This window comes from Manacus candei, unplaced genomic scaffold (genome assembly GCF_025592945.1).
Source record: "Manacus candei isolate 608988 ecotype Guabito, Panama unplaced genomic scaffold, ASM2559294v1 h1tg000008l, whole genome shotgun sequence".
Taxonomy (NCBI): Eukaryota; Metazoa; Chordata; class Aves; order Passeriformes; family Pipridae; genus Manacus; species Manacus candei.
Window position 1 is genome coordinate 26,443,949 of NW_026138056.1, and position 15,329 is coordinate 26,459,277.

General features: G+C 36.8%; 1 protein-coding gene across 4 annotated transcripts in view; it reads right to left on the bottom strand.

The window, feature by feature from the left end:
• Window positions 1-15,329, bottom strand: part of STAU2 (staufen double-stranded RNA binding protein 2) — a 170,519-nt gene that overhangs the window by 142,529 nt on the left and 12,661 nt on the right. For all 4 annotated transcript variants that reach the window (XM_051768593.1, XM_051768602.1, XM_051768611.1 and 1 more), the window contains 4 exons: window positions 9,071-9,278; window positions 7,879-8,009; window positions 3,150-3,309; window positions 706-841 (listed from right to left, as the gene is read on the bottom strand). In XM_051768593.1, coding sequence (XP_051624553.1) covers window positions 706-841; window positions 3,150-3,309; window positions 7,879-8,009; window positions 9,071-9,269 — 626 coding nt within the window. In that variant the 5' untranslated portion in view covers window positions 9,270-9,278. Of the gene's footprint in view, window positions 1-705; window positions 842-3,149; window positions 3,310-7,878; window positions 8,010-9,070; window positions 9,279-15,329 lie in introns of those variants that run through there.

Sequence of the window (15,329 nt, forward strand, 5' to 3'; positions counted from 1 at the left end):
AGATTAAACATGATTAGAATGTTCTGATTTGTATTGTTTCGCTTTCTCTTATTTTACAGATCATACTTGGTCTCACTTTTGGAGCTCCAAAACACCTCATCCAATACAGTTCTTCTGTGGATAAGTAAGGAAAAATGGCAAAAAAACCTATCTCAGAGAAAGAAGTTCTTCAGATGCAAATTAACATAGCTCTGATTATGCGTTTCCAAACTGCGAAATACAGGATTTTTCCTAATCAAACAGTGAGGACGAAGGAAATGAGATCAAGAAAAGCAGTCAAAAACCCAGAAACCTGAGAACAGTTTCAAGCCAATTTTCAAAATGCAGCTCTTCCAATTTTATATCCAATTTGTAAGAAAAGAGTGCGTCATTTTTAATGATACAAATTCTAATCACATGACACCACTGCAAAGGAAAGCAAAATGCTCTGTCCTTTCACTGTCATGGCTGTAGAATGTAATTCCAGTATGCATATTAAACAAATAAAAGCACTGGGCTTTACATGTCTTTATTCCTTGGGACGAACTTAGGGCACCCATCTTCTTTTAGGAGATGATTATGAGTGTTTCTAAATAAGACTGCAGAGACCCTCCTCAGCAAAATCTTAATTTATTTTCACTGTGAAATAACCTAGAAAGTTCATGAATATTTAGAACATTATGATACAGATTTAAAAAAGAATCAAATCATAGAAAAAGTACAAACCTCTGATTGTACATGCCCCGGAAATTATAATTTGCTCTGTAATTGGGAATTGGCTTTGGATCCAATGGCCTGTAGATGGCAGGCTCTCCTCTTTTCATCGCCAGACCATTCAGCTCCACAGTTGGAGTTATACTGCCTGCAAAAACCAAACAATTTAAGTAAGGCACTTAAACCAGAAATATTGAAAAACTCAAGAGCAGGACTGAGATAATCTGTAAAGCGATAGCTACATTATAATTTTTTACTCTTAATTAAAAAGAAGTAACAAAAAAGACATTTCAATTTCCCTAAAAGATGGCAATATAGATCCCAATTCAATCACAAGCAACAAAAAAGAACAATTAGACATCTCAGTGCATTCTCTACACAGTTCAGGTGGATTAATCTTCACATATGAATGAGAAAGTCAGTGTAACAACCAAGCTGGTTATTCACTTTTCCAAAGTACTTATAATACATTATGACACTTTCTGAAAGAATTATAAAAATAAAAGGATAATGTCTCTTTCTGCTGAATACCATTAAATAAAACCACAAATAGGGCAAAGAGTCATTGAAACAAGCCCAATGTAAAATGCAGTCATTCAGGAATCTTACAAGTTAGAAAAAACGTGTTATTTGCAAGACTTGAAAACTTAAAACTACACCTAAAAACTAAAAATCTAATAGGAATGATCTAACAGACTGAAACACAGCTACTGGAAATCAGTGCAACTACAGCCATCTACTGGTGACAGAATACAAAAATAGAAGGCAGCCAGTACTCGCCCACTGCATCGTTTCAAAAATATCAAATAAAAAGCTACACTCTACTTCTACTACTTTTTTCTTTTTTTTTTTATACAAAGTTCAGCTACAGTAATCCCTACTTGCACTGTTGTAAAAATATCCTAAATGAGCTAAACGTGCATTCCAACAAAAAGGAGTTAATATTTCTGAAAATATTTTCATAAGGGATTCAAATAAATCTACCCTTAAAACAGCTATGACTAATTTTCCAGTCTGCCATTGAGGCTTTATATGCCAAATGATGAAAATATTTATGCAATACTTATTCAAAAACTTCTATCGACAACAATTCTTATATTTTCCAAAGCAAGAAATTACTATAAATTCAACTTCATAATAAAAATGCAAAATGTCATTCTGATGAGAAGATAGCTGTGCATATACAGTGCATCTTTCTTGGAGCAAAACTACAGTGCTAAATGACACAATTTTTTAATGAATTCTCTTAAAGCCTGTTTCTCTTATTATCAGATTTTCCCTTTAAGAATATGCTCAAAGCTAAAAAAACTCTAGAAGATGAATAATACTCTGCAATGTCAAGAATCAAACTCAGGATCCCTTTTCATAGAGGTCTGAGCCTCCTGCTTTCTAAACAGCTGAAGTCACAGTGATTGTGAAGGACACAGGGCAAAACCACTGTCTTTGGCCTGAAGAAACAGTGTACTAATCTCCAAAGGAGCAAGAGAATACTACCACACCACTCTAAAACAATCCTTCATAGCTAATACACAGGATAATACTCACAAGTTCTAAAGGAAACTTACTCCTACTTTTTTTTCCATCATGGAGAAGATTAACTGCAAAATTACTCAACTTTAAGAAAGTGATTGAAGAAAACTGTTTTTAAAATGGGGGGAAGGGCAGAGGGAAATAAAAAGGGAAGAAGGGAGTAGAGGAAAAAGCAGAGGGGAAAGGAGTGTAAAAAACAAACAAACAAAAAAGGAAATATGATGTTTTTCCCCTCACCATTTGCTTTCTATTAGTCTGAAATAAAAGTTATTAATATTTTTTATTTATTTTATCAAACAAGACAGAACAGATACTGAGCATGTAGATGAGATGTGTACCTAGAAAGGTTTTATATGCATTGAAGGCAACTCACTGGTAAAAACTCAACCAGTATATATTCTTTCTATTATTGAAACAGTTTCTAATGCCGTCTGTGAGCTTTTTGAAAGAACAGGTTGCTATGAAGGAAAACTCACAATGCAGGAAAATACATGTCAACGTTCTCATGACAAATCCCAGCCTTTTGTTTACACCACAGATGCAACTTTACAGGATTGGACTGGATAAAATTTCCAATTTCATTGGAAAATTAGCTAAAATAACTCCTTGGGAAATATGTTTTACTATGGTAATAACAGCCAATTCAGTCTCGTTTTCTGTTTACTGTTGATCATACACAATCACTCCGTATACATCTGAGCATTATCTAAATAATACACTCCCCTACAGTTCAACTATTTTAGGCATGCACATTAAAAATTCTCCTATGAAAACTCACTAGAAATTCTGCATAATCCTATCATACCTCTAAGATGGCAATGTTGATTCTCATCCTCCAAATTTAAATACATTGTTAAAATTACTTATTAGTGGTATAATATCCCAATACTTTAAGAAGATTTAACACACAGAGGAAATTGTCATACCTGGATTATTGTTTACATTATTTTTGGGTGGTCTAGGCGTTGGTTTGGGAAGGGTAGTTTCATTCAGTGCTTTGCTAGCAGCAGCATGTTGGGCCTTTTTAATACTGCTTCCTTCAGCTTCCCATGTCTGTTCTCCAAGAGTCAGCTGCACTGTGAACATCTTCAAAGACAAAGAACAGGTAAACACTGGCAAGATTATCAGTGTGGATTAGACCAACCTGTATAAAAACTTCCAGGGCTCAAGAGAAACCATGCTCTCTTTTCATTGGATTCAACTCCCAGATAATGCATCTGATTCTTCCAAAGATCAGTGAGACCTTATCAGTGGGCAACATTTGGCCTTTCAAATTACAAAGTTAAATAGCATAATGCTAATGTCAGCTGTCAAAGAACAAAATAATATTTAAACCAAGTAATAATAACTGCAAACTCATCCTCTGCTCTTGGAAGACTATATAGGGTCAGCTTAGAGCACATTTTTTCATACATTTGAAGGTGTTTTGTCACTTTACCTGTAGAAAATAGGTACTAAACATGCCACTGAGGAAAAAAAAAAGTAATTTTGTAATAATTATGAATGGGTATAAATGATTGCACACTCCTCAAGGTAGCAGAAAATTTGGGCCAAATAGTGTTACACAGTGAAAGAATTTCTCACATGACCTGATTTCTAAAAATAATGCATATTGTTAGGGCAAGAGTCACAACTCAAATACATTCAAAAAAATAGAGTAACAAAGAAAATAAATATTATCTTTTTTTAATGGAACTGCAGTCCTTAATGTAAAATCAATAGTGAGGACAGGAACCGGAAACATCAAGAGTTCAGATATTGACTAACAGATAAAAAACATGTATTTCAAAATCTGGGATAGAGGATTATTTCAAATAGTACCTATGCTGTGCAAATTGTGCAGATAAAGCTCAATGCATATTTAAGATATTAAATAGAATCTGTCTTCTGTATTATACATACATGTTTTGTCTAAATTTGAACATCTAAGAACAAGAGGAGAAAGGCTAAGAACTCAATATATTTGCCATATAAATTCCCTAGATATAAGACAGAACTTAATAGTCAGATAAACACAGTAAACTAAGATACACCCACCTCAGAAAATAGACCAACTTACTTGAGGTAACACAAAAAAAGCTACATATTAGTATGAGCAGGATATAAAGTAAAATTTTCATTTTGACAGCTCTATGATTTTTTAATTATTTAAACTTGCTAGATCCAGGACCAGGTACTAAGAGATGGACATGGTGAGCAGCCTTTACATGTGTCATTGCATATATTTTCATTTAGCATGTACATAAACAAGTATTTGAACACAAGTATGTATGTGCCTTCCACCTTAGCCCTATGCACATTCAAACTGAATGCTGTAAACACATATTTGTGTCTTAATTACAGGCTTGAGTTTTGGCTACTGTAATTTTCAGAAGAATAGTGCCAGTCCCTGTACCACAGTTCCTACTGCCATGTCCTTTTTTCCACGGCAGTCATGACAATTTCCTCACAGACAAGGAGAAAGAGAAAAATAGTCTCTTAATTTTGCAATCTGCCAAATCCTACCCCCACTTGAAAGCTAAACTGGGTATTAGAGCTAAATACCCATAATTATATTAATTACCTACAAACATACATCCTTATTACTAAAAGAACTGAAACTTGATTTCTGGATCTGGAGTTTGCATATTTTATATTTTTCAGGAAAGTACCAGTGTAGTATTTTTATAGAAGGAGAATAAATGAAAATATGATTAATAACTCTCCTCTTAGCGCTTAGAGCTAAAAAACAGGAATTTGAGATAATAAAGGGCTTATTCAATAAACTTCTGCAGTCAACTCTAACCTTCTCACTTAGACCATCTGTCAAAAAAACTCCTGCAAAAACCCACATATAGTAGTAGGTTTCATCCTTTAATTATAGGAATAAAACTGCCTAAACCCAAACTCTGGAGCAGCCAATGAAAACTCTCAAACCCTGCAAGACCAGAGCTAACACTTCTGCTATTGACTGAGAGACATTTCTTACCAGTTCTCTGAGGAATTTTCTATTCCTTTCACCAAACCTAATGTATCTGATGTCTAGAAAGCAGAAATGCAAAGGCCACTATGGTTGTGCTTGTTTTCACTCTGCTGTGTTTGCAAGGTCAATCTCTCTTAGCTCTGGCAATTCTTTCCTCCTCACTTCTTCTATGTAAAACTCTCTCCTCTATCCCAGCCTTTTGAAGTGCTACATCCCTTACCCCTTTCCCTCTTCTCTGCACCACCATCCACTTTCTTTTGCCACTGTTTCTTTTAAATTTGTGTCCTGAAATAACACTAACATAGAAGGACAGAAGACATGACTAATCTGACTAACATATTCAAAAACATTTATGCTAAAAAAGACTTTCTGATTTTTCTTATGATGAAGAATCCACCTGGAGGGCAGACTCCTAGAAACCCTAATTGCACTGTCACTACATGCCACTTCTCTCCCAACTCCACTGTTTCTAGTTTCCCATTTCACACCAATTGTCAAAACTTACTTCCCAGAGACAACTAGAAAAAAGGATATAAAAATTTACTAGCATTTGTGGTCACAACACAGACAGCTGTCTTGTAGAGCGTGTCTCAGAAAGCCGTGAAAACCACTAGTGGACAGGAACAGAGTTTGTGTAGGAGGAAAACAATGTGAGAAGCTCCTTAAATGGCAAAGAGCAGTAGCAGCATTATATCCTCCAGGTCATGCTTTCCAGGACCAATTCAGCTCTGTTTCACATATTCGGTCAGGTATATCATCATATACTAGCAAGACATTATATTAAGCTGCTAATAGTCATACTAAATTTTCTGCTTTTCATAGGTCAAAGTCTGCATAGTCTTATAATCACCTTTGTTCTTTTGTCTCTTGCTGCAGAGACCAAAATCAGACAATATTCTTCTGAGTCTACAGAGTACATATCTGCATTTTTTTGACCACTATGAGTGCAACTAAAAATAATGCGGTAAACCGAAAAACTGAAAAATTAAGAAATCCTTTGAAAATCTGGCTTTCAAAAATGCAGCTAATGCAGACTCAAGTAATTTAAATTATATTAGTGCCTCTAAAAGTAGTAACAAATATAAAATCATTAAAGTTGGAAAAGACCTCTTAGATCATCAAGTCCACTCTTTGACTGAACACTATCATACCAACTAAACCATAGCACTAAGTGCTGTGTCCAGTCGTTTCTTGAAAACTTCTGGGGATGGTGAATCTACCACTTCCCTGAGCAGCCCATTCCAATGCTTAACCACTCTCTCAGTGAAAAAAATTCTTCATTATGTCCAACTTGAACCTCCCCTGGTACAGCTTGAAGCTATGTCCTCTTGTCCTGTCGCCAGTTGCCTGGGAGAAGAGGCCTCCCGCCTCACATGTGAACTATTCTTGCCCTCATAAAATTTTAAGTATAACATGAATGTAATATAACTTAAATTTCTTTACTGCCGAGAAACGTAAACAGCCAAAACCACACCTTTTTGTACAACCAAAGCACTTCTTATTTCACAAAAAATAAATACACAACACAATAGCAAAAAATTACACAAAGCCCAACAGATTTAACGTGCCACAACCTAAAACCAACCAACCAAAGTACCCTGTGGTGCCAAACGTCTTCAGGAAGAGAAAGAGCACTTAAATTTCCATTTAAAACACAGGATCCTAAAAGTTTTCTGATTCTCAGTGGTCTCACACCTGCTGACATCATTTCCACCGGCATAACAGATTCGGGAATGCCAGCCAGACCAGGTCAGTGATTTGCATGAACTCTGCACTCACTGACAACACAATATGCAACTCAGAAACAAGGGACAATGGCAGAGAGCTAGCCCATGATGAGCTGAAACTGTTACTAATCTGCAGTGTGACCCCACTGTCTTTTGCCACTCTAGAAATACTAGGTAAATAGCAGCTACTAATTATGCCAGCGTCTTTCCTGGAGTTTTTCTGGATTTTTTCTCCTCCCCCAGTTTGCTCCTACCCAGGGAGGAAATTCAAAATTATATTAGGAAATTTTATGTCATGAGAATATTCCTCTGTGTTCCTCATCACCTGAAAGCAACCCAATTTGTACTTATTAAGTTGGATATTCAAATTGATATGAGAACTGACCAGAATTTGCTGTCAGTTCACCGGAAACTTTAATACTATAACCATATTAGGAGTCTTAATATCACCATATGTCTTAAAGTTGCATAATAATAAAGTTTGTGCTATATAACGCAAGATCCAAAGATTGAGTAACAACTTTATAGACACAGAACTGTGTCAATAAGCATGTCACAAACTACCTTTGTCATCATCTGCACTACCATGAAACAAGTGGTAGTTTGTTTCTAGTAGCTAGTTACCAAAGGCATGCTGACTGGGGAGCAAGATTCATCCAGCCTAAAAAGTAAATGCTCCATAAAGATTAAGAAAGGGTGGTGATACCCTGAAAAGACTTTCACAAAGTCTTTATAAACACCAACAAATACAAACTCAAAGCAAGGTACAAAATGATCTACAGGACTTAAACAGAAATACAGGCATACTTCCTAAAAGTGTAAAAAAACCAAACCAAAACAAAAAGAACTGTAAGAAACTCCTTACACTAGAAATGTAGCTGGGTGTGACAAGCACACTTGTCCAAACCATGACATTATCTGTTCAGCATTTAAGGTACGGCTCATCACCTGGAACTGTGACCTTACCTTGGCATGAGCAGGCCCTCTTTCATTCAGAAGCTTATACTGGGGTTGAATTCTATTGAAACGGGCTAACTCATTTACCAGACACATTGGAGTTTTCTCTTTGGGGTTTGCCATGTTATCTTGGAGAGGAGCTGTAAATAAAGAGTCTGTAAAGTTTTTGTGGAGAAATGTATTCTTCACAACTTCGCAAAGCTTTGCAAAAGCAGCATGCTTAGAAAAGAAAATACTTTGGCTAAAATACAATTTTTGTACATATGCTAAATATAATGTTTAAATACCATTTATATATTAATCATATGAGAATATGATTATGATTTTACAATAAAAATTTTGAATACATGCAATTAAAAAACCCCAACAACTATTTATTTCCAAAATGTCCCTATGACAGATGACAGTGTAGGGGAAATTATACATATTCTACATCTACTACATCACCAAAGTTTACTGTCAGCAGTATACTGGTTCCTGGAATTAAGTACTCTTCCAGAATGGTTTCTCAACACTTTGAAGCAGTAGTGGATAGTGTAAGAGTTATGAGACAAATATAGTTGATGAAACTCTGTGGCCCCCACTTGCTTCCGCCTGCTTCTTCCCAGGGTTTTAGACTTTTCTCACAAAAATGAAGTCAGTCTCAGAGCACTCCCAAAGAACACTTCTCCTCTCCCTTTAAGGATTTCATTCTGCTTTTTTTAGACCATTTAACTTTCTGCAATTTTTTTTCATTTGGTTTTTATTTATCCCTAACACACACTGTCATTTCTTGTTTAGATTTTTAGAACAACATTTCTGCATTTTATACCCAGTTCAGCATAGGAACTGCAGCATTTATTAGGCTACAAAGGAAACACCAAATACTGCCAAGCAGTCAGAAGACATTCTGTTCTGGGGAAGAGAAATAAACTTGGAGACCTTCCTGCAACACTAAAACTTCTCTATAAAGAATACACTCAGAATTTGACAAAATAGACATGCTCTTTTCTGAGATTTTGTATCATTGATCAACACTTCACTGTAAGTCTGAGCTCAGTTAAAAAAACTAACAGTTTATTTAGCCAAAATATTTTTCTATGGGTGTTTGGGTTTTTTTTAATTTTAATCCCCTTAAGGACCTAATTATTTATCTTTTTAAATTAAAAAGTCATCAAAAATTCATTTGACCACTGAAGAAAATATACCTGGACCAACTTACCTGGTGAGTTGTTAGAAGGTGCGGGATCCACAAGGCCGGCAGTAGGACTGCTACAGCTGGCAGCTGATTCCGAAATGGATCCATTCATTGAGGATGGCAGACTCAGTGTATTTGTAGTTGTAACTGGCAGGGGTAGCACCATAGGGGACATGGTGGGTCCAGACAGGTTTGCTGTAGTCTGCATCTTAACTTGTGCCATTGCCTGTCACTGCAATAAACAAATTATTATCAGCAGGGCACTTTGCATTTTGAATGTCAAATTACTGTAGTGATACTAGCAACACTTCTTTTTTGCTCCTGGATCTGGGTCACAAAACTGTCCACAAAAGTCATGCCTCTGCAAACATTAATTCCAAATGGATGCACAGAGAAACAGAGCTCAGAGCCAAAGAACATCACCGGAGAAGAACCCATACAGCCTGGCTCTAGGTTCTGTTGCTTAACAATGGGGTGACCCTGCCTGAAATACAGCAGGAAGAATGATTATTCTAGAATAAAATCCCATATAATCATTCTGCAGATGAGATTACACCTGCCAATTTCTTCAAAAGAGAAGTTTGTTGTCATTGCAACAAAATTTCATAGCAATCTTTTTCACTGTTTTTTCAGTAAAGCGCATATAAAATATCAAATAAGGCCACAAGAGAAAATCACTATTTTTTTCTGCCTTTTATCAAACTAGAAGAGAGAAAAAAATATAAGAAGAAAATGCAAAGAAATGAAAAAAACCACCAAAGATGCGAGTTCTGACAAAAATAACTGCTTATTCAGTCAACAGGTGGAGTACTTTAATCTGTGTATAAATTACTAGCACAGGTGTCAGGACTTCCTAAACTAGCCTTCAACCCAATGCCTAAAGCATTTACCTGGAATATGCCAGGTACTAATTGTGTCTTTTCATCTTCTCAAATTAGTATCCTTATTGCCAATACCTGTTCTCAGGTTATGTCTACACACATAAACAACTCAGGGTCAGGGCAGTGCTCCTTCATACTACTCACTGAGAGTATGCCCCTAGGCAAAATTTTTGCCACTGGGTAAAAACTCCTGTTGCAAAAACCATACAGGAGCAGTTCAGAGGTGAGCAGGCATCCCAGACAATCCACTCAAATAAACAAGGAACCAGTCATTCTCACTCATCCAGGCAAAAGTCTTGGGCTTCTCCTCTTGGCATAAGGAGCAGGATGATATATTTTATTCAGTAGCATGGACACAGACTGTATTATTTAGGGTTCATACACAAGAGATGATCTGCACGGAGTGGATAAAGAGACAAAACCCATGACAGCTGACTAGTGGCCCCTGGGGAACTGGGACCTCTCCCAGCAGCAGCTCTGATCCCACTGGCTGAGGCATAGGAGGAAAGGAGCCCAGCTCTCCTCCATCACAGGCAGCCTCCTTACCAATAAGGACTTATTGAAGTGAGCACGACTATAGACAAAATTTTGATTACAATCAGTATTTTTGCCTCTCCCACACTGCATCCATTAAAAAGTATCCAAAGTATCTTTACTCAGAGGGACAGTATTTCTGCATAAAGATCCCAAATCACTCATTACACTACAGAGTAAAAGTCCTTTAGCACAGTTGCACTCGTATAATGAAAATAATAAATCCTATTACTGTGACTCTGTGCTTTGGAGAAGAGGTTCAGACTGGAATGCCATTTTTATTACTGAGAAAAGATAGACAACTGATTTCATTCTCTGAAAAAGCAAAAGTAAAAAAAAAAAATGAAGTTGAGGTGCAATCACTTGCTCTTTGCATAAGTATCTTCAGTAAAATATTAATAGCCACAGATTTTAAAAATACATATGCAGTTAGCTGAGATATATTCAAATACTTTATGAGTTCAAAAATATGGACTAAATTCTTACTGTAAAAAACCTACTGTTACTTCACAGCAAATGCAATGTAATACAGCAATATTGTTAGAAAGGCCTAACTTAAAGACTGAGAAGGTGTATAACTACATAATTTTTTGGTATACTGTGTGTTTAATTCTGATTTTAAAATACATTAATATAGATTAGAATAGATTGAAAAAGTTTCTTAATTGTAAACACCAAAACTAGCGATGGCAAAAATCAGACCATACATCTTAAACATATTTAAAATGAAACCAACATAATAAGAAATATCATCACAATAACTGAAGTTTAAGAAACTCACAGTATTTGCAGCATTTTAGCTTATAAACATGAGTATGAGAAAGGCATCACTCAAATAGTTCTGTATGAGATACTACTGAACACCTAGTCTTGGGCCCTGCCAATTGTGAATTATCCTTTCAGCTTCCAGTATTTTGAAAGTTTATTCTTCAAGAAATTAGAACTTATTAATAATAAAATAAAATACTATATTCTATAGTATTGATGTCCTAAAGGGAGAAATTGTAGGATGGATACTATACTATTAAGGACAAAAAAGAAAAATCAGTTTGAGAATAGTATCAAGGAACAGTAAGAATGAACAAGATAAAGTTTGAGAAAAAAGACACCCTTTGTCCTACAGTAAAGTACATAGAAAATTCAACTGTGAAATCAGAATAAAATCCTAAGATATTGGGTGCTGGGCATTTCTTATATATCTAAAGCAGCAGAACTTCTATGAGAAACTATAATTATTTCATAAATTATTCTGTATAAGCAAAGACGCTCTGGCATTAATGTATAATATAACTGTAGGGAATAACTCTTAAGTGGATGAGCAATGGAGACAATAAACTTGTAATCAGTTAAAAATCCCACTAGTAGAGTCAACAGAGGGAATGCAGTTGACATAGTGATGTCATGTCATTTTCTCACTATCAAGCAACTAATCTCTGATGTCATGACAAAAGGGGACAAAAGCTATATGTCCCATCTTCTCTTCACATTTTCTCATCTACATACACCAGTGTTGTACTGTTTTATAAACAGTGAGGCAAAACCACTATGGGGTCTTCCAGCCACAAGCACAGAGTACACGATAAAATATGCTGCTACATAATAAAATGTAGGACCTGGGAGAGATAGAGATTTCACTAAGCTGGTCAGAGATGAAATGCAGTTATATAATCAAAATATTTTTAAATCTTCTATGCGGATATTTTTGAAAAATCTGGTATACACAAAAGGGATAGTTCATTTATTACACTATGAATACAATTCAAAAATCCTCTACACCTCACTTCAGATCGTTAACCCAATGCAAATCTCAGAAACTGCTACCTCTCAAGTGTCTCCAGAGGAGCTTCCCTTGATGCCTGGCAGTGGTTACGGACATTTGCACCTCTTGGAGAAAGCTGGACTGCACAGCCATGCCTGCCAGCTTTGTGTCTTCATTGCCAGCTTCCATGTCAAATCACCACAGCATGATATTTCTTAAAGTCTTAATCACATACATGTCTACCCCAAGTCTGCAAGTCAAAGTGCTGTCATTTTTGTAAAGCTATACTCCAGGGCTTATGGTGCCTTACAAGATGCTGCAATGGTTTTGCCTCTTAGTCTAACCTACTCAGCTGCAACAGAAATACTACAGCACACATGAAAAGGGATGCAAATATACCAGAATTGCATTTTACTTCACTTCTGCTTTTGAAAGCACTTTGTACATAGGCAGCTACACAGGTTTCATTAAACAGTTCACAGATCTCAGAATATTCTGAGTTGGAAGGGGCCCACATGGATCATCGAGTCTAACTCTTAAGTAAATGGTCCATCTGGGGATTGAACCAACAACCTTGTTATTATAAGCAGCATGCACTAACCAACTGAGCTAATCTCAGGGTCGGATGGTATTAACTTTCCAATTAAGTATGTACAAGCTGCGAATTTTCCTCCCACACTAAAAATGACCCAACCAAAATAAACTCATATTAAAACAACAAAACAAAACTGCCTCACATTTTGAAGTGAAAATATTGCTGTCAAATATTCCCAGTGGAGTGGTGAATGGGAGTTACGGTCAGTTCATCGCAGGTTCTCTGACACTCCATCCTCCTCAGGGGAAGGTTCCTCATATTCTTCCCCTGCTCCAGAGTGGGGTCCCTTTTACAAGAGACAGTCCTTCACGAACTTCTTCAACATGAGTCCTTCCCACAGGATGCAGTTCTTCATGAACTGCTCCAGAGTGGACCCCTTCCACAGGGTGCCATCCTTCAGGAACAGGCTTGTGTATGGGCCTCCCACAGGGTCTCAAGACCTACTAACAAACCTGCTCCAGTGTGGGCTTCTCTCTCCATGGGGACACAGGTCCTGTCGGGAGCCTGCTCCAGCATGGGCTTTCCACAGTGCTACAGCCTCCTTCGGGCATCCACCTGCTCCAGTGTGGGGTCCTTCATGAGCTGCAGGTGCATCTCTGTTCCACCATGGACCTCCATGGGCTGCAGGGGCACAGCTGCCTCACCATGGTGTGCACCACGGGCTGCAGGGAAATCTCAGCTCGGTGCCTGGAGCACCTCCTGCCTCTCCTTCTCCACTGACCTTGGTGTCTGCAGAGTTGTTTCTCTCACATATTCTCACTCCTTTCTTCTCTGACTGCTGTTTCTGTTGTGCAGCAGCTTTTCCCCCTGCTTAAATCTGTTATCCCAGAGGTGCTACCACCTACACTGATGGGTTCAGTCTTGTCAGCAACAGGTCCATCTTGGAGCCAACTGGCATTGGCTCCTCCGTACATAAGTGAAACTTCTGCCAAATTCTCACAGAAGCCACTCCTGTTGCTCCCCTGGTAGCAAAACCTGGCCATGCAAACCCAGTACAAACACTAAGTCAGAAATGCAGGATATTCTTTACTACTGTGAATACACTTGTATCATGTAAAAAAGCACCACACAACATAAAGAAATTGTTATAGTTTTTCTGAATATTATTATTTATTGTATTTTTCTGGAATGTTAATCACTTAGATCTTAAGATATAAAATATGAATTAAATGCTCAGGTGAAATGATTCTTAGACTACATCACAATAATTGCATAAACAAGGACAGATAAAGTAGATAAAACACCACAGAAGGCAGAAAACATGGACAATGACTTTTCAAACCAAACACACTTTTACAATGTGGAAAAATTGAAAAAGCAATATTAGAAAGACAAGTTGTTTTATGAACAACCAACAGATAGAGAACGGTCAAAACAGAAGACTGGACTTCATCTGTGCAGAAAGTGAAAATGCACATATGCAGTAGGGTGTCACCACACTTTCACACTGTTCTGTCATACAACCCAGCACACCAAATCTAATCTGTGTACAAGTATGTAACACACAACACATACTGCTTACTTGTGAATGGCTTTATAAAGGTAACAACTGAGGGCCAGCCACTGCTGAGCAAAAAAAGTTACTTGACATATCTTGTATTTTATATAACCAAGAGTTCTGCTTATACATTCTAATCAATGCCCATTTTTCACAACATTATTACGTTAATGATCCCAGGTCCTTTTCTGCAGAACTGCTACCAGCAAGTTCTAGCCTGTGTTCTCTGCAAATCTGACTGTTCTGCAGCTAATAACACTTTGTTCTTGTCTTCCTTGAATTCCCTTATTAAGAAAAAAACAAACCAAACCAAAACAAAAACGCAAAAAGAAAAAGACAATCATTTCAATTTTTCAGGATCACATTCTAGTTCCAAAATGTTTACAATTCTCCTCTAAGCCTGCTTTATTGCATACACAAATTTAGTAAGTGTACTGTTTCATCCACATCATTAATGAAAATATTGAAAGGTTGAGAAACAGCAATCCAATAGACTGGGGGTAGTGTCTAAGCAGGGAGCATCTCAAGGGTTTTTTTCAGACCAACTCCTGCTTTGGTTAGAAGCTTGTTAATGTGATTCTTCTGTTAAAGTCCCAAGTCACAGAACCCTAACAGTTAACAGCTTCCTAAGTAAGGAGGGTTTGGTTTTAGTTTTATCCTTAAAACTCCATTAAAGTTTCCATTCTTCTTCTATTCTCCTGATACTACTTCACTCATTCAGTTACACAAAAGTATAAAAATCTGCCTAGAGGTAAAACATATTTCCGGCGTGCCATTTCTCACATTTACAGCAAATATTTATACATACATGGACATTAATATAAAAAGTATTATAGAAGTACTAAGTCTTCTGTAATTTCTTTTTACTGTGTTATATCTAGCAGCTTATTAGGGGTTGACAGAAAACACACAGCTCTGCATTACCTTCAGCTGTTAGTTCAATCTTTTACGTTCTATAAAACCAAGTAACGAGATAGCCACACAGTAGCAGTTTAGCAAGAGTATGATTTAAAGTA